The sequence below is a fragment of the Drosophila melanogaster genome, chromosome 2L, assembly GCF_000001215.4.
Source record: "Drosophila melanogaster chromosome 2L".
NCBI lineage: Eukaryota > Metazoa > Arthropoda > Insecta > Diptera > Drosophilidae > Drosophila > Drosophila melanogaster.
The window spans coordinates 12704629-12721936 of NT_033779.5; the positions used below are offsets into that span (position 1 = coordinate 12704629).

The window sequence follows — 17308 nt, forward strand, 5'->3', positions numbered from 1 at the left end:
ATAGCTAAGCAAATGCAGTCAGCCTAGCTGACATCACTGACAGTGTTGGTAGGGTCGGTATTTACCCGCTGTCCGCATGCAGCCACTCCAAAGATTCATTGTTGGCTTGTGACTCAGACTTTCTGGTGCGAAAAGCAGGAGCGGATCACACAGCGGATTAGCGATGAACAGCGACGGTGAAGCCTCATCACTGCAGATGCCCCAGGTGACGGTGGGTGGCATGCTGCCGGTAGAAGCCAACCAATCGCCTGAAACCGCTCCGCTTTCGATGGCGGAGACGGTGTCCAACACGGACTTCTACATCGGCGTTGGCCTGGCTATCTCCTCCTGCTTCTTCATCGGTTCCAGCTTCATCATCAAAAAGAAGGCGCTCATTCGGCTGAGCAGGTACGGCGAGGTGCGGGCGTCAGCCGGAGGATTTGGATATCTGAGGGAGTGGATCTGGTGGGCGGGCCTTCTGACAAGTGAGTGAAGAACCAAACAAAGAACACTCGGTTTCCGGAATACCCTTGCAGTGTGAACTCTCTAGTGTGTATATGTTCTATGAGTAATAATAGTAAAGTGAAATTCGAAAACCAAGATACTTAAGTGAGGAAAGCCTTAGAAACACTTTTCCATATGTTTCATATCCAAAAAGGTAATAAAATAACACATATGTACCTGCTATCACAAACTTCCGTTGCTGATATTTTTAATTTAAATCTTTCCAAATATTAGTCAATTACTTATAACGTACAACGCAAACTAGAGCATTAATAAACATATAACGAATAATCTTTAAAACGTAGAGATAACAACTATTTCCATTTATACACATAAACTTGCCTAATCTATAGAATCGAAGATTAGTTGCGAAGCTTCTCCAGAAATTTGAATACCGTCTGCAAGGGTATATTATCAGAAAAACAGAACCCCTTATCACACTGACCTTATGACTCACTTGCTCTGTTTATTTCTTACAGTGGGTGTGGGAGAAGCGGCCAACTTTGCGGCCTACGCCTTTGCCCCCGCTTCATTGGTCACTCCGTTGGGCGCGCTGAGTGTTATCATCTCAGCCGTGATGGCCTCCAGATTCCTCAACGAGAAGCTAAACTTGCTGGGGAAGATCGGCTGCTTTCTGTGCATACTGGGATCCACCATCATTGTGATTCACTCGCCCAAAGAGAAGGAGATCGAGGATTTGCAGCTGCTATTCGATATGCTTTTGGATCCGGTTTTCATTCTGTACGTGATCTGCATCGTCGGTTCCACGGTGTTTGTGGCCTGCTTCATTGCACCACGGCATGGGCACACCAATGTGGTAGTTTATATCTTCTTGTGCTCCGGCATCGGATCTCTGACTGTGATGTCCTGCAAGGCATTGGGCCTAGCCATACGGCAGACGCTGAATAACGGAGGCAACGTCTTCCTCACATGGATGCCATGGTTCCTGATCCTGGTCACCGTCACTTTCATAGCCATCCAGATGAACTATCTGAACAAGGCGCTGGATATATTCAATACTAGTATAGTTACTCCAGTGTACTATGTAATGTTCACCACCCTGGTGATAGCTGCGTCTGCCATCCTCTTCAAGGAGTTCACCCACATGCGGTTCGATGATATTCTCGGCGATGTGTGCGGCTTCCTGATCGTTATCACAGCTGTGTTCCTGCTCAACGCGTTCAGAGATATTGATATATCGCTGAACGATGTACGTGGACTGATGCGACCGAAAATGCAGCGGGTGTCGCAGTTCGACGAGGAGGTGCTGGTCACCAGCAATACCAAGGAACGGCGGCTGTCCTACGGATCCAGCGACATCTTCCGGAAGGCCTGACACAAGCAGCGCTACCAGGTCTAGTTACATCCCTTGCAGCGGCTGACCTGAAGACAAGGTTGCTTTACTCCGTAAACGAGGCATTGGTCCAAATATCTGTGCATATCACCTGCAATCACTTTCATCTCATCATTTCCATTTATTGTTCCTTCACTCTTGTTATTCATACATTCGCTAGCATAAGCACATAGGTTTAGGTTACACTTACATATATTAAACACGACTTAATGAAAACGATTTGTAATTGTAGTTTTATTTTTTGATTTTTGATATGATATTCGTATCTATGTATTACTAAAAAAAAACCATTAAAATATTCTACTACATTGGTAAATGTAGGTCGTTCCAAATCGAACGACAATATTCATTGCAAATAATGTGAGTACATGCTCAATCGGATTTAGTAAAATAAATCTTCAAGTTATTTTCAAGGTTTGTTAGTTAGTAATTTAATGAAGTATCTATGTATTCTGAATTTCGCCCTTGCTGGTCTTATCTGGATATTTTAATCCGTTCAGCCAGATGCAGTTGCTCAGACTTTTAGCGGTGTGAAATGAGTCATCGGCTGAGTTATCCGGACTGTTCTCCACTGGCGGAAGATCCTTTGGTCTACGAATCTTTCGTGGCGTGAAGAAGTCGCGATCTGTGATTAAAGGAAATCGCTGGCTTTCATTTGGAGCAACCGCAGGTAAGCTGATCTGCGGCTGGAGTGTCAGTGAGTCCTGTTTCAGGGTCATTCTTCCGAAGTTCCGGATGATGGCAATCGCCTCCACGTCCACCATTGTGGTGTCCTCCCAGTCCTCCATTGTGGCGTGCTCTCCCAGCGGCTTGGTGCCAGCTACTCTCTGAATCGTCTCCATCATTTGCAGACTTTGACGAATCTCTCGGCCCTTTCCACCCCGCGTGCCATATCCAAGCAGATCCTCGCGGGCTGTCAAAAGCTCATAGGTATGAATGGGAACGGATTCTGAGAATTCCTCTTTCTTCCTCAGTTCATAGGCGATCTGTCCATGGACCAGATTAAAGTGCGGCTCCAACTGCACCAGATCGTGCTCGAATCGTGATGTGGGAACCCAAGCCATGATGATTTCAGTTGCTTATAGTATTCTCACAGCCTTATTTTCATTTCCCGGAAATGCTTTTCTCAAGTAGACTGCGCAAATATTTTCGAAGATTAGAAATTCAAAATCACACATTCCTATCGATAGCGATAAAAACGTTTAAACGCTTACAGGTGAATCGCAACTTATCGATTGTCAGTCGGCAAATAGAACAATAAACAGTTTTTTAATTAATCCAATTTGGTTTACTTAAGCAATAAGGATGATTTGTATGCGGCTCCGGGTGTTGCGTAATCTCAATCGCAGCGCTTTAAATGGATTTAGAAAAGATTACATCCGATCAACCGGTGTGAATGTCAATTATTCAGCTGTCAACTTTCCGGCCGCCATTAGAACGCTGAAAACTTTTAGCAATTCTATCCTAACCAAGGAACCGAAACCAATCTTTGCATTTATCGCATCTCAGCGGCAGTATTCTTGCGAAAAAGTAGGCAAAACAATGGAGGAGCACTGCGTAGTTCCGGATGTGATCGCCAAGGCACCGGCGCAGACAGCTGTGGTGGAATATCCCGGCGATATTGTCGTGAAGCCGGGTCAGGTCCTGACCCCCACCCAGGTGAAGGATGAGCCGTGCGTGAAATGGGAGGCGGACGCCAATAAGCTGTACACCCTCTGCATGACCGATCCGGATGCGCCCAGTCGCAAGGATCCCAAGTTTAGGGAGTGGCACCATTGGCTGGTGGGCAACATACCCGGTGGAGATGTCGCCAAGGGCGAGGTTCTCTCCGCCTACGTGGGATCCGGGCCTCCACCAGACACCGGACTCCATCGTTACGTTTTCCTGATCTACGAGCAGCGGTGCAAGCTCACATTCGACGAGAAGCGACTGCCCAATAACAGCGGAGATGGACGCGGTGGCTTCAAAATCGCCGAGTTCGCCAAGAAGTACGCCCTCGGCAATCCCATTGCCGGTAACCTCTACCAGGCTGAGTACGACGACTATGTGCCCATCCTCTACAAGCAGCTGGGCGCTTAGTTTCTACGCCAAAAACCATGCTTATATAAGCCAGTCTGAATTGGATTCAAATCTATTGTAACCTAGAAATTAAAGACACCTATGAACACTCTGTGAAACCCTCTGTTGCTGGCAATAAAATTGTTAAAGACATATTAACTAAGCCACTGTATCTTATTACACATTTTCAATATTTTCATATCTTATCTTGTTAATTTGTCTGAAGTAATAATTCGGTTACCCTTTGCTGAGGCAAAACAGTTTCTGTGCTGGTTATGTATTTATTATTCATTCCAATTACAATCTACTTCTTTATCAATAGGATTCTTCTAGCGTCATTTGTATACATACAGATTTCATGAACTTGAGTTTATATCTCGCCAAAATACATGCTTTGAAGATACAAGACATAATTGCTATCGGACCTTCCAAATAGGAAGAACGTTTCTGATCAGTATTATAGTTATTTCCCAGGGCGCAAGAGACGCCCATCTGGGTAAGTTATTTATTTGTAAAAGCATTGCGACATAATTACAATCTACTTCTTAAAGTCAAGAGGATGGTTCTTCATGTGTGCAATAATAAAGGTCTCTAATACAACTAGATGCAGACTCATACAATCCATAAAATAATGCTGAAGAAGAACCCACGCTCTATTTCCTCCTTTGATGGGTCCAGTGCATATTCGGCTGTTGAGAAGGAGGGGAGGTGTCTAGTTTCCAAATTACTTTACTCTATAGAGGGAAAGACAGTGCGATGGTCTTTCCATTCGGTTTCGCTGATTGCCTATAAAAAGCAAGGTCGGAGTTAGTTAGTATGAAATAGGCTGCATGACTATGTTACCAACTTACCACTAGCTCGTCGAAAGCCTGTTTGGCCAGCCAGTGGAAGCATGGACTCTTCCATTCGCGCGCAATCGCCTGCTGATCCTTGACGTCGTCCTCGGCGGTGGACTTGGAATTGGTAATGGCCTTGTACTTGGCCCACAGGAAGACCATGCTGCGCAACTTGTAAACCCACAGGTCATTGGGTATGCCGCGAATAATGTCCTGTATTTCCACCATGTTCAACTCCGTAAGGTTATCCAGGAAGGTGCGGTTCATCAACGTAAAGATCGTCTTCATTGTGTCGTACGGCACGTCGGCATTCTTCTCGAGACCAAAGTGTGCCGACTTTATGATAGCGTAAACCACCTGCTCTGTGGTTAGCTTGGGCAGATTGGGTAGGAAGCAATGCTCTAGATTCAAGTTCCCACACTCCAACAGTTGCTGGTCGATCTCCTCGCCAACATTCTTGTAGTCCTTCCACCAGTTGCCCCAATCATTATATTTCTTCGATTCGTTAAGCGGTGCCCAATCGGACCGTATGCGTTTCCTGTTGCGCTTTGCAATCTTGCGAGCCGACTTGGCGTCGTCGGCCACCGATTCGTCTTCCGAATCTTCGTTGAGCACTACGGCCGCCTCTACGAAGTCCTCCTCGGTGGCGTCCTGGTTTGTACTGTAATTGAAGGTTTGTTCGAAGAAGGTCAAGGCATATGAGTCCGCCTCCGGCTGTGGGAGCTTCTTCGGCTGATCGTTGAGATAGGGAATCTTGAATCCGCCAATAAGGAAACCGCGCTTGCGTGCCACGCGTCGCCATTTCTTGACCGACTTGGAGGCAGCCTCCGTTTCCAGCGGTGGAGGTGGGGCAACACGCTTCTGACCTGCAATGCATAACATATTAGGAACTTGTGTATGGTAAAACTATTCCTAGTTGCTTTGCAAAACTCTACTAAATGAATTGGAATAGTTAGAAGAAAGTTTTGTAATGCAACCTTACGAAATAGAACTGAATCTTACTAATTTGGACGGGGAATCCAGGAGCGTTTGGCGGCCTACTGGGCACTCCTGCTGGTTTGCCTCCTTGTGGTCCACCTTTCACTGCCTGCTGGCCAGTTCTAGGTGCCAGTGGTCCCGACTTCTGCAGCTGTGGTCCAGTTTTCAAGCCCTGTTGTCCAGTTCTCAAGCCCTGTGGTCCAGATCTCAATCCCTGTGGTCCAGCTCTTAATCCCTGTGGTCCAGTTCTTAATCCCTGTGGTCCTGTCCTGTTTGCCTGCGGTCCGGTCTTCACGGCTGGTGCGGCCACCGGTGGCTTCTTGTTGGTAACCGAGACCGTTTTCGAATTGGGTGTTACGTTATTGACTTTATACTGATTTGGTGCTGCAACGGGCAGCTTTTTCTGTACTCCAGTCGCATTGCCCGGACGCAGGTTGGCGGTCTTGTTGTTGCGCAGAGTGGGCGCACCTGCGCTTTTGACGATTTCAGCCTTCTGAGGATTGTTGCGCAAGTTCTGGACCGCCTTAGCGGCTGGCTGTGGAGCTGGCTTTCGAACAGATCCGCTGTTGTTCAGATTCATCTTCTGCAGCTGATTGCGCTTCGAGTTGAAGGCGCGCTGACCAGCTTCCCATCCAGAGCCACCGGAACCTACTCCTCCTCCGCCGCCGGCACCGCCTCCTCCACCACCGCCGCTTCTTCCTCCACCTCCGCCACCACCACCACTGTTCGATTGATAGCCAGAGTTCTGGAACGATGATGATTGTGATTTGTTCCAGTTGTTGCGAGAGTCTTGGAAGGTGCGACTAATGTTGTTGCTAAAGCCGCCTCCGGAATTATTGTTGCCAAAGTTACCACCAGAGTTCGGTTTAAAACCTGGGCCTCCGGATCCTCCGACAGCCGGTCCGCGGTTGTTAAAGTTTCCAATATCCCTATTGTTGTCCCCAAAGTTTCCAGAGTTCTGGCCAAAGTTGTTGCTAAAGCCGCCTCCGGAATTATTGCTGCCAAAGTTGCCACCAGAGTTCGGGTTAAAGCCTGGGCCTCCGGATCCTCCGACAGCCGGTCCGCGGTTGTTAAAGTTTCCTATATCCCTATTGTTGTCCCCAAAGTTTCCAGAGTTCTGGCCAAAGTTGCCGTGATTTCCACTGCGTCCGTAGGAATCATTGAAACCGGAACGCTGGTCATCATAGTTAGGACCTCTGTTTGGGAAATTGTCATTGTTGAAGTTGCGTTGATTGTTTCCTCCAAACGAAGGACCACTGTTTCCACCAAAAGGGACATCGCTTCCTCCAAAGGAAGGTCCACTATTGCCCCCATAAGCGGGTCCATTGTTTCCACCAAAAGAGGGAGCATTGTTGCCGCCAAATGGCACTCCATCGTTGGGAACGAAATTACCGAATGATCCCTGATTTCTGGGTTCATCGTTGAAAAACCTATCGCCGCTTCCCTGCGGCTGGGGACCTCGATAGTTGACATCTGGATTGCAGTCCATACGGTTCTCCACCTCCAGCAAGCGGGCTACGTTGCTCTGATTGGATGCTCCCCTGTTCGCTTGGCCGAAATTGGAGGACGGCCCGCCACGAAATTTGTCCTGGAAATTATCGCCGAAACGCTGGTTGCTGCTCGGATTGAAACCGCTCCGATCTCCGTCTCCGGAACGTGGGTAGCTGTTGTTGCCGCCACTGTTGCTGTTGTTGCTGTAGTTGCCACCGCCGCGACTGAAGTTGCCACCATCTGGGCTGGTATTCCGGTTGACGCCGTAGCCTCCGCCACCGAAAGTGCCACCGTAGCCTCCTCTGCCACTGGTATTGCCGCCTCCGCCGAAGTTGGCGCCGCTACCGCCTCCGCCGTAGTTTGAGGAATACATCCCGCCGCCGCCGCCTCCTCCACCACCACCAACGCCGCTGGAGCTCCCCATTCCGCGCCGCTGGCCAATGCCGTAAGCGTCGTTCTTCATTTGGCGGTAGTCCATTCCGAATAGTCCTTGCCCGGATTTACCTTTACGTCGAGCACTCGCCGCTGCTTCCAATTAACTGGCTTCTCTGCGATTTTTTCCAACACAACAAACGCGGCACAAAAAATGCTTTCCTTTCCCCGAATTTTTCACTGTCTGGTGCCAGGGTTGCAAAGCAATGAAAGCCGGCTGCTCAAAATGGTAATAAGTCCGATTCGAAGTTGGTATTTTTATTGAAAAATACTGAGCGTGATAGAAAAATACCGCTATTGAATTAGTTAGGAATACCTTGCAATAAATTATTATTTATTTATATTTTAAGCATTATGTCAAATGTGATTTGTTATAAACAACATTTGACAAATGTATAATTTCGGTTTTGATTCGGTAATATTCTGAAAGCCATCTTCCAAAAAATTTCTTTAGCAAGATATTTATAGAGAAGAAGCTTACTGTATAATTTCTTTTCACTACTATCGTAGTTAATTAAAGAGCTATATTTTATAGTAATATTTACTAATGAATTGGTTGTATTAAGTATTATATTATATTACATACATACTTACACTTTCACTACCAAAGAAAACACACAACCTGAAAATATTGAATCACAAATTCTTTTGAAAAATGTAGAATAAAACATGAGCACGAAAGTCAAACCAGGAAAACCAACAAAAAAAAAAAACATTACAAAAATCTATGAAAGTTAAATATAAGCTAGCTGTTGCCTCGAAACCGCTTTTTAATCTACACTAGTCGGCATAAGTATTTTGACAAAATAAGCGCAGCACATTTGTCAGTGTGTAAGTAATATAAACTTAAAAATTAACAAGCAAAATTTTTTTTATTGAAACTTAAAAAGATATAAACAACTTAATAAAATATGATGTTTTTTTCTTTCGCAGTCAATATATGATATCATTTGAATATATAGAAAATCCAATCAGCCCCTTTTTTTCAGTTTCTAATAAAATTCAAGAATAAAATAAATTGTAAAATTTGCGCCTTTATTAACATTATCACAGCGGGCATTATTCATTTATGTGCCTTTTTAGTTACTGAACACTGGAATGCGAACATGAAGCATCTGAAAAATGGGAAGAAAGAACAGAAATTAAAGATTTGAATCCTCCAAACTTGGTGCACTGCATCACCTTGGTGGTCTTATCGAACAGAGCTTGTGCACGATCCTGCTGCAGACGGTAGTTGACGAATTTGTTGAACACATAGCCATACTTGCGGGTTTCCACCACGATACGATCCTCGCCGACAAGGAGACTGAACTCCTGCGAAGAAACCTGCGGATTGATGTGGTGACATAAATAAACTTCTTTTTCTCTGTGCATCCATAATAATCTTACGTAGTTGGGCAAGTAGATCTCAGCATGGATTTCGTCAACGGACTCGTCACGAACTCGACCACGAAGTTTGTACTGTATATCCAGAAAACCGCCGCCTGCAGACTGTCGACTCTTCCTTATGGCAGCAGCATCCTTCTCGTCGATCTCCTGCACCAGTTTTCCGGAATTTTCCGGTGCCACAGCCCCACCATCCCGGCTGTTAAGAGCAGCAGGAATGCCGGACGTAGACTGGGCCCTTTTCATATCTTCGTTGCGCACACGATGAGTGACCAAAGTGCCGATGAACTTGCGATTGTTCAGAATAATGGTCTTTTCCATGTTGAGCTGCACATTATACTTTTCGCTCATCGCCTCAATCACAATTTGCATAAAGAAGTTCTTGAAGAGCTGCGACTTCTGGATCTTTACCAGAAACTTTGGGTTGATAGCGATGTCGCAGACATCGACGGTCTTATCGGAACGATCCTTCGTGAATCTGGGATCTGAGATGCTCATGGGCACTCGATAGGAGCCAGGAGTAGTGGATTCCAGTATGCCAATCAGTTCCTCCTCGGTGACATCCTGCGGTGCTGGAACTTCCGCTGCCTGGCACACGTTAATGAAGAACTTTTCATCACTGTTTGTCTTGAAGCTTTTCACGCAGATTCCTAATGGGGAAACAGAAAAGAGTTGAGTATTATTAAAATGGCTTGTTATCTGGAAAGTTTCTGGCAGCTAAAAAAAAAAAATAGAAAGTTGAGGCGATTCAATCGTATGGGCCATTGCAAAAGCAAACCCCTTTGTTTTATTTTGGCTTTGATTCCATATACAATCTTATACAATATGCTTCGCATTCAATTATGCTTTCAAGCCGGGATAGATTTTTTTATGATCCGGCCACGCGATCTCGCTGATTGCCTATAAATAAAGATAAGGTTCGTTGTCAGTTGAAGATAGTAGAACTTGGGTTTCCTTAAGGTTTTCAGATACTTTTAGCTTTGGGAAATGTTGTTTTCTCACCTTAAGCTCATCGAAAGCCTGCTTGGCTAACCAGTGAAAGACAGGACTTTTCCATTCTCTCGCTATGGATTGAATTTCCTTATCGCTTTTGAAATTATTAGCTGAATGGGTTTTAAGAGTGCCATGGTACCTTTCCCAAAGGTAGACCATGCTGCGGATCTTGTAGAGCCACAAGTGATTTGGAACGCCACGTATCAAGTCCTGCAACTGTTCCAATTGCTCATCAGACAAACTGTTGAGGAACTTTTCGTTCATCAGTAGGAAAATCGAACGCATATTGCGGTAGTGGCTAAAGGTGTTCTTCTCCAGACCCATGTGGCCCGATTTAAAAATCTGATTGATCGTCTTTCCGGTCATCGGTTTCCGGCCGATGGGGGCAAAGCGGTGGCGCAGATTGCGATCGCCGAACTTCTCTAGCTTTTTGTTAATCTCGCTGCCGCACCACTTGAAATCCCGCCACCAGGCGTGCCAGTCCTTGTAGTTATTGGTTCTATAGATTTTTGTCCATTCCTTGCGCAACTGGGTGCGCACCTTCTTCTTCGAACTGCGTCCTTTCCACTTGGACAGAACACCGGATCGGTTCGAGTCCAGAGATTCGGCATCGGACATTTCCTCGTCGTCCCCATCACCTTCGTCTTCATCAACATGGCCATCGTCGATGGCATATATGTTGGTGTTGTAGTTGGGCGTTTGCTCGAAGAAGGTCACCGCGTATGACTGCTCCTCCGGCTGTGGCAGCTTCTTGGTATTGCTGTTGATATAGGGCAGACTAATGCCGCCTATAATGAAGCTGCGATCTGTTCGATCCGCTCTCTGGCGTTTTGGCCCGGCTTTGGTAGCCCCCCCTAACTTTGGAGTAGTCTCAGCTTTTCTTTTTATCCCTGCAAAATTGAACATGTATTGTTTTTTGGGTATACCCGATAATTTCGGAATGCAAACCAAACAAAAGCATATTTATGACTAGCTTCTTGAAGTATGAAATGCAGTTGATAACTTCGAATCGGGTTTGAAACCAAGAAAATGTGTTTCAAAACTGGTTTATCAAAAATTCTTGTAGCTAGAGTACGATCCTTAATTTAAGGCATTTGAAAAAAAAGGGATATATTTTTAACGGGTTTGCATTCCAAATGTGGCTTTAAAATCATTTATACACTTTAAAACCAATACAAAAGCTCTATAAGCTAGCTTGTAATTGGTTTGTATCAAATTTTTAATTTATTAAGAATTCAAAAGTTTATCCCTTACCAGCGAGCGGTTTCGCCATGGCCGCGTTGATCTTGGTTGCCTGTAGTTTCGGTTTGATTACCGACTGACCAGGTTTGGATGCACCAGGATTGGTGTTCATAGGTTTGTTTGGTTGCGGTGCACGATTGTCTTGTGGAACCGCCGACTTCTTGACCATTTTGTTTGGAATATCAGGATTTAGATTTCGAGTTTGAGATGTGGTTGACTTGGATCTGGGTTGATTAGGAGTCCCAGCATTGATGCGATCTGGCCCCTTGCCAGGATTTAAATTTTTATTGATTCTACGATTTAAATTAGTTCCATCTTGTATGGGACCCCCAGAATGGGCCACACTTGGAGCAGCTTCATCAGCATTTGGTAGGCGGCTTCGTCTGTTTTGATTGGGACCCATGGGTCTGTTAGAGCTCGTATCGCGGCAACGATTTCCAGAACCCGATCCACGGAGAATAGTGTTTGGATAGTTCGGTGGAAAATTAGGGTTATTTGAGCCTTGGAATGTGTCATCCTCCCTTCGGGGAAAGCGTACGGTGTCACCGCCACGCGAATAGTTGTTTCGCTGATTGAAGTTGTCGTTTAAGTTGCGTCGATCGAGTTCTGGATCAAACTGGCGCCTAATGCCCTCAAAGTTACGATCGTTGCGATTGCGTCCATATGAATTACGATCATCGATGTTATGATCTTGGATGTAGTGTTGATTACCCCTTGAGTGGTAACCCTCATACTGATCATCATTCATAAGTGTATCATTTGTGTCATCGATGAAATCGGCATCATCTTCAAGAAATTCGCGTTCATCGGGTATATAGTCGTCTATATCATGGTGTTCTAGATCTAGATCCTCTTCTTCGTCAGTCCAGTCGGTGCGACGTAGTATTATTTGATTGTCATTCACAATACGCTGATAATTGTGCCTCTTTTGGGGTCCACGGTTTCCAACCTGGTCAGCGTTCACATTACGTGGATATGGTGGTTGTTTTGGATGCGCTTCAGGCGAACGGAATCGATCTCTTGGCAGCTGAATGCCGTCATCGCTTATAGCATTACGATCCAAGTTGGGTTGCTGATTCGAAACGAAGTTCTGATTACCAGGCCTGCGATTGTTGTTTACTTGGGAATGATCATTGTTTGGCATCTGAACACGATAGTTGATCTGGTGATTTGGTCCTTGAAAACGTTGGTTATTAAAGTTTGGGTTCTCGTCAAAAGTTTTGCGATTGAATTGTGCATTCGCATTACGATTGTTATGGTTATGTCCTTGAGGGAATGCTTGGTTGTTAACATTACGAGTATTGCGATTGAATTCATCATTGACTGCATTACGATTGTGATTAAATTCCTGCTCGTTATCATTTCGGATATTACGATTGAATTCATGCGGATAGGCATTACGATTATTGCGATTGAAATCCTGTGGATTTTGATTTCTATTGGGACGATTGAAATCCTGGGGGTTTTGATTTCTATTAGATCGATTGAAATCCTGTGGATTTTGATTTCTATTGGAACGATTGAAATCCTGTGGATTTTGGTTTCTATTGGGACGATTGAAATCCTGTGGATTTTGATTTCTATTGGGACGATTGAAATCCTGTGGATTGGGACGTGAACCCTCATTTCGGTTGAAATTGCGATTATTTTGATTGAATTCACTTCTGTCCATATTTCGATTATTTCGATTAAAGTCCTGCGCATTTGCATAACGATTGCGATTGAACTCAGCAGGATTCATGCCAGGATTATTGCGATTTACGGGTCCACAATTCCTATTGATTGGCTCCCGTTGTTCCACAACTCCGCGATTGTTGTTTGGGAAATTTTCCTCTCTCTGACGATTCCTAGAACGCGATCGATCCTTATTAGCCGGTGAGTTATTCATCCTGGCGCTGTGCCAATCAATGTTCCGCGGCGGCGACGGAGTGCGTGGCCGCGACTCGACGTCGTCGTGGCTAGCCACCGCTTCCTCGATGGCTTGGAGCACCTCCTTGTCCACCACATCCTGGTGACTGTCGCCCAGCTCGACGCTGAGGCGGAACCTCTGGCGCTGGAAATGGCGCAGGTTGAACTTGGGCACATTGAAGGTGCGCTGCGCCAAGGCGTTGGCCAACACCCGACTGGCGCCCAGGTCACGGAGAAATTGGCGCCGATTGTCCAGCTCGCTGTTGGCTATTTTCATGGTACCACATATGAAATTTAAAATTTAAAAAAGCAGACACGTTTTAGGTTAGAGCTATGTGGTCACGTTTAGCAAACCAATTCCAATCTAATCTACTCATGACGACAATGCTCACTGAAAATATGCATACAAATTTTAGTTTAAATCTATAATAGATTTGCTTTGTTTTGCATTTCTTCCCACCCTTTAATTGCTTTAACAAATTGTACAACACAAAAAAAAATGATAATTTCAATTGCATTACTACTTGATTGCCTTTTCAGTCGTTATCAAAATGCTGACTAAGTTTGATGTTTGATTTTTTGTCAATCTATAAACACTAAGCACTGCCACTATCTCATATTTTAAATTAAACATCTAAATTGATTAGATTAGAAATTCTATCACAGAATTCTATTCTATTGGTGTGTACTTTCGAAATGCATAGCAGCAAATCCTGTAGTTGTAGTTGTTAAGAAACTACTCAGTAATTATACATTTATGGCATCAAACACACAATAAACTGATAATCAATAGGTATGGTCATGCTTATACCAAAATCGTGAAGAATTCGCAACCAAACACCCATTAAATGCTCTTAATTGTATGACTACTGTTGATATCGTTATCATTTCGGCCCACTTTTGTTGCTCTTGCGACAACAAAACGTTTAAGAGTCGCGTCGTGTGTCCATTTCGGTTCAGAATAATTTCACCAGAGCAGGAAAATATGTTTAAATCGGCACTTAAAATCAGGAAAGAGAGTCGGTATCTTTCAGCTGGGTTTTATTCTGGACAAACTTGGCATTATTGGAGAGTCGGGTGCTTTGATGGCAGGGGGTTTTAATTGATCGGGCGGCCACCAGGCAGTCAGCGCCACAAAAAGAGCCAAGTTAAACGCTCTCCGAGGTGGCGCTATTATCTCATTTTTGTTGTTTTTTTTTTGAGCACGGAAAGCGCGGAAAACAAATAAGTTTGTTCGCAGCGCTCGCTTCGAATTCAGTTTGCCTTTTTGCTCGTAACGAGCCGGTTGTCCGTCGATTTTGAAGTGCTCCGCCGACGCTGCCCTCCATCCAAATCCAAATAGCGATCCGACCTCAACCGCTACGGCTCGTTTTGTTTCGATTCGATTCTATTCACTCCGATCCCCCACAACCGATTCGTTTGAATCGCAGCGAGTTTTTTTCTACGTAGAGGTAATTATAAGTGACATTTCAGTCGCATCGATACCGCCAACAACAACCACCGCCGTCCATTTTTGATACCCTTGTTGATATGTGGTTGTTGGATTCCGCCAAAGCGGAACAAGTGTGCCAGTGTGCGTTCGTATCTATGTGTTGTGTATCTATCTCTGTGTGTCCACATTCTTTGCCTGAAATTGTGAAATTTCCGAAAGGCTCCAGAATATCCCGCGCAAACATTTCTCAGCAAACGAAAGAAATACGAAAAAAAAAAAAAAGAACTGACGAGAAATCGATGATTCACATTCAAAGTAGTTTGATATGGTTAAGTGTTTTGTCATGCTCGCAGCTCGATTATTTAATTGATAACAGAAAAAGTGTAAAAATTGTGGTGCGCAAGGTTGTCGTACTGCTGTTCGTACGAACAAATTTGAAGTTAATTGCCTCGTGGGTTCCACTGACGTCACAGGCCTTGAAAGATGGCCTACGATCTGTGGGTTCGACAGCTTCTCGCCCAGTCCGATGGTAATCAAGCTCCAAGGACTCAGAATCAGCAGCAAGTGGAGCAAACAAGTGTGCGATTAGGAGCAATATAGGGTTTACGATGTGCAATTCATAACTGGAGCAACGACAAACACAATGGAAGAGTCTAGTAGGGGGACAGCAACAGGCAGCACACACGATAAGGTTCAGCTGTGGGGTCCCCGATAAGGAGCTGCTCGTATAATCATTCTCGCTATGTGGAAGTTGTTTTCTCCAGAGTTTGCACACTTGGCTAAATGCAGCCAGTCAGCCTTATCTCAGCTTTTTCCCTATTAATAAAAGTCATCAAGTGTCGAGTGTCGTTGATATTCTGTAAATAAATCACTCTTCTTTGGCGGTGTAAACAATTTGTGCCGGCTGGCATGATCTGATCCAGAACAAACAAACCGTGTGTGTCAGTCAGGTTGTGAAGAGAGTGGCGTTTTTTGCTGAGAAAATTGTCAGGTTTTCTCCTTGATTTTATGGTGCAGCCAAGAGATCTCCATGCCATTTTGCTTAGCATCTCATCGTGAGTCGACGTTTTTGTTTTTAAAGAGAAATTTCACTTGGGTGTAAAGGCAAAACACACACATTTCGTACAATTGAAATATTAGGTTTTGTAAGGGGGTTTTTTCTGCCGATTGTTTTGTGCTTATATAATCGCTGCGGGAACAGGTTTCGCCGTTAATTATATCGAACTGAAAATACTCGTTTCAGATGTGTTAGAATTTTATCTAAAGTCAAATGGCTTAAAACACATGCGTGTACGGGGCAAACAAGTTTTTGGCGCCCATAAAATGTGACTAGCCCAATACCTTTTATGAGCTCCGTTCAAGATTCGCTTAAAGTTTCTCATTCCTTCTTTTTAGTTGTGTGTATCTCTGTGTAAATTAGTTCTTCTTCGAGGCGGGGAAACACGTTTTAGTCGCTCATTTGTCATTGGCATTGTACAATCTCGCTGGACTATAAACTATCGTTTCAAGTGGGCGCGATTAGACCTTCCTCCAAGTGGCCCTGGACATGTAAACACTTAACTGCCGTAGCGCACAATAACGACGGCTAGATTACAAAACTTCGTACTAACTACCCGCTCAACCCTCTTTTTGTTTCAATACGATAGATAGTTTGTCAAATAATAGTGTGCATAGGAATTAAACTGATTTGTTTGGATAATTGATTTTTTGCCTTTGTTTTGACGAATTATCCAATAGTTAAGTGCAAAATACTAATTAATAACCATTAAAAGATTGGAAATTTGAATATACAAAAAGTGTGCACAAACTATAGTTAACTTACGGAATTAATTAAAAAATTTAGAGCAATTGATTCAATTTTAAATACAAGTAATTCGGATATGTTTTCAATATTCGTAATTGGTTTTTAAAGTCTTGTCGAAGATTCGTTAGGATGGGTTTTTCTGTCCTATGACGTGTTCCATTCGCGTGCGTTTGTTCGCCTTATCGCGGGTTCACTGTACCACCCCGAGCGATTACGCGCAATCGACGTCGACGTGAGATGTTTATCAGGTTGACATGGTTCCGCGCTCGCAGAGATTACTGTGCACACACAAGTGCTAAGTAGACCATAAACCCAGAGTCATGCCTACTACTAGCTGGCTGTAATCTCCGGTTAGATTCTCCGCGCCACCGGCAGCGATTGCTGTGCCATGTGAAGCTCCGGCTGTTGCAATGGACGCCACTTACCTGCGGTCGGCTGGACAATCAGCGAGTCTCGCGGCGGCGGTTTCTGCTGCGGGCCGCTGCCCTCCGGATCGGCGCCTCCAAAGTACTGGTTAATATTGTCCTCAAACTCGTTCTGCATTTAGAAAATGAAAAAAAAAAAAAACAAGTTCATCTTTAGTGGCGCAGATAGTTCCTCACATCGAATTTCTCAAGTTTTGCTTACCCGCACAAAGCGCAGGTTCTGGTCGCGAAAATTGTCGTTGCCCTCAATGAAATTGGAACGACGCGACATTTTGCTGCACGATTTCAATTGCCAGTTACGAGTTAATCCAATGCAAATGCTATTTTTGCGCTGAGCGACGAGCGAAAAACGCAAATTTTATTTGCCAGAATGGAGCTGTCAACTCGATTGAAATGAAAACTAATGTGACAGTGTGAACGCCGGTGGAAAAACATTTAATGCCATGCGATAGGCTAAAAATACTAGATAGGCGTTTTCCCTGTACA

At 44.5% G+C, this 17308-nt stretch overlaps 6 protein-coding genes across 17 annotated transcripts in view; 3 read left to right on the forward strand and 3 right to left on the reverse strand.

Annotated features, from left to right (window-relative positions):
- Positions 1–96: 96 nt before the first annotated feature.
- Positions 97–2055, forward strand: spict (spichthyin). 2 transcript variants are annotated; one of them, NM_135742.4, is made up of 2 exons: positions 97–464; positions 963–2055. In NM_135742.4, exons 1-2 carry the CDS (start codon positions 164–166, stop codon positions 1817–1819), a joined length of 1158 nt encoding a protein of 385 aa, NP_609586.1. In that variant the 5' UTR covers positions 97–163; the 3' UTR covers positions 1820–2055. Both variants share the same exon structure in this region, with proteins under 2 accessions (NP_609586.1, NP_001260421.1).
- Positions 2056–2170: 115 nt separating this feature from the next.
- Positions 2171–3083, reverse strand: CG15484 (uncharacterized protein). Its single transcript, NM_135743.3, has one exon. The coding sequence runs from the start codon at positions 2899–2901 to the stop codon at positions 2281–2283; it is 621 nt and encodes a 206-aa protein (NP_609587.1). The 5' UTR covers positions 2902–3083; the 3' UTR covers positions 2171–2280.
- CG6180 (uncharacterized protein) lies at positions 3033–4052 on the forward strand. The gene has a single exon (NM_135744.2). The coding sequence runs from the start codon at positions 3143–3145 to the stop codon at positions 3914–3916; it is 774 nt and encodes a 257-aa protein (NP_609588.1). The 5' UTR covers positions 3033–3142; the 3' UTR covers positions 3917–4052.
- A 111-nt stretch (positions 4053–4163) lies between these two features.
- On the reverse strand, positions 4164–8324 carry CG5787 (uncharacterized protein). Of its 2 annotated transcripts, NM_001273493.1 has the most exons (4): positions 8227–8324; positions 5734–7903; positions 4747–5597; positions 4164–4681 (listed from the first exon to the last, which is right to left on the reverse strand). In NM_001273493.1, exons 2-4 carry the CDS (start codon positions 7676–7678, stop codon positions 4625–4627), a joined length of 2853 nt encoding a protein of 950 aa, NP_001260422.1. In that variant the 5' UTR covers positions 7679–7903; positions 8227–8324; the 3' UTR covers positions 4164–4624. The 2 variants fall into 2 exon arrangements, with proteins under 2 accessions (NP_001260422.1, NP_609589.1); NM_135745.3 differs by lacking the exon at positions 8227–8324 and having other exon boundaries at positions 5734–7842.
- A 323-nt stretch (positions 8325–8647) lies between these two features.
- Pih1D1 (PIH1 domain containing 1) lies at positions 8648–17215 on the reverse strand. Of its 2 annotated transcripts, none has more exons than NM_135746.5 (5): positions 17025–17215; positions 16823–16934; positions 9022–9668; positions 8815–8958; positions 8648–8747 (listed from the first exon to the last, which is right to left on the reverse strand). In NM_135746.5, exons 1-5 carry the CDS (start codon positions 17091–17093, stop codon positions 8712–8714), a joined length of 1008 nt encoding a protein of 335 aa, NP_609590.1. In that variant the 5' UTR covers positions 17094–17215; the 3' UTR covers positions 8648–8711. The 2 variants fall into 2 exon arrangements, with proteins under 2 accessions (NP_609590.1, NP_723771.4); NM_165019.5 differs by lacking the exons at positions 8648–8747; positions 8815–8958; positions 9022–9668 and adding exons at positions 9768–9918; positions 10021–10901; positions 11266–13428.
- The window catches only part of MRP (Multidrug-Resistance like Protein 1), a 47502-nt gene continuing 44610 nt past the window's right edge, over positions 14417–17308 (forward strand). For all 9 annotated transcript variants that reach the window (NM_001316390.1, NM_205977.2, NM_205980.2 and 6 more), the window contains exon 1: positions 14417–14612. The gene's annotated coding sequence lies outside the window, so the exon portion shown is untranslated. The remainder of the gene's footprint in view (positions 14613–17308) is intronic.

Bases quoted from the DNA above. Each gene is read 5' to 3' on its own strand.
- spict (NM_135742.4), top strand. From the start codon at position 164: ATGAACAGCGACGGTGAAGCCTCATCACTGCAGATGCCCCAGGTGACG. The intron at 465-962 runs GTGAGTGAAGAA...TATTTCTTACAG, and splicing joins GTGGGCGGGCCTTCTGACAA to TGGGTGTGGGAGAAGCGGCC.
- CG15484 (NM_135743.3), bottom strand. From the start codon at position 2,901: ATGGCTTGGGTTCCCACATCACGATTCGAGCACGATCTGGTGCAGTTG.
- CG6180 (NM_135744.2), top strand. From the start codon at position 3,143: ATGATTTGTATGCGGCTCCGGGTGTTGCGTAATCTCAATCGCAGCGCT.
- CG5787 (NM_001273493.1), bottom strand. From the start codon at position 7,678: ATGGACTACCGCCAAATGAAGAACGACGCTTACGGCATTGGCCAGCGG. The intron at 5,598-5,733 runs GTAAGATTCAGT...TATGCATTGCAG, and splicing joins TGGATTCCCCGTCCAAATTA to GTCAGAAGCGTGTTGCCCCA. The intron at 4,682-4,746 runs GTAAGTTGGTAA...TGCTTTTTATAG, and splicing joins AGGCTTTCGACGAGCTAGTG to GCAATCAGCGAAACCGAATG.
- Pih1D1 (NM_165019.5), bottom strand. From the start codon at position 17,093: ATGTCGCGTCGTTCCAATTTCATTGAGGGCAACGACAATTTTCGCGAC. The intron at 16,935-17,024 runs GTAAGCAAAACT...TTCTAAATGCAG, and splicing joins AGAACCTGCGCTTTGTGCGG to AACGAGTTTGAGGACAATAT. The intron at 13,429-16,822 runs GTAAGTGGCGTC...CCATGAAAATAG, and splicing joins GATTGTCCAGCCGACCGCAG to CCAACAGCGAGCTGGACAAT.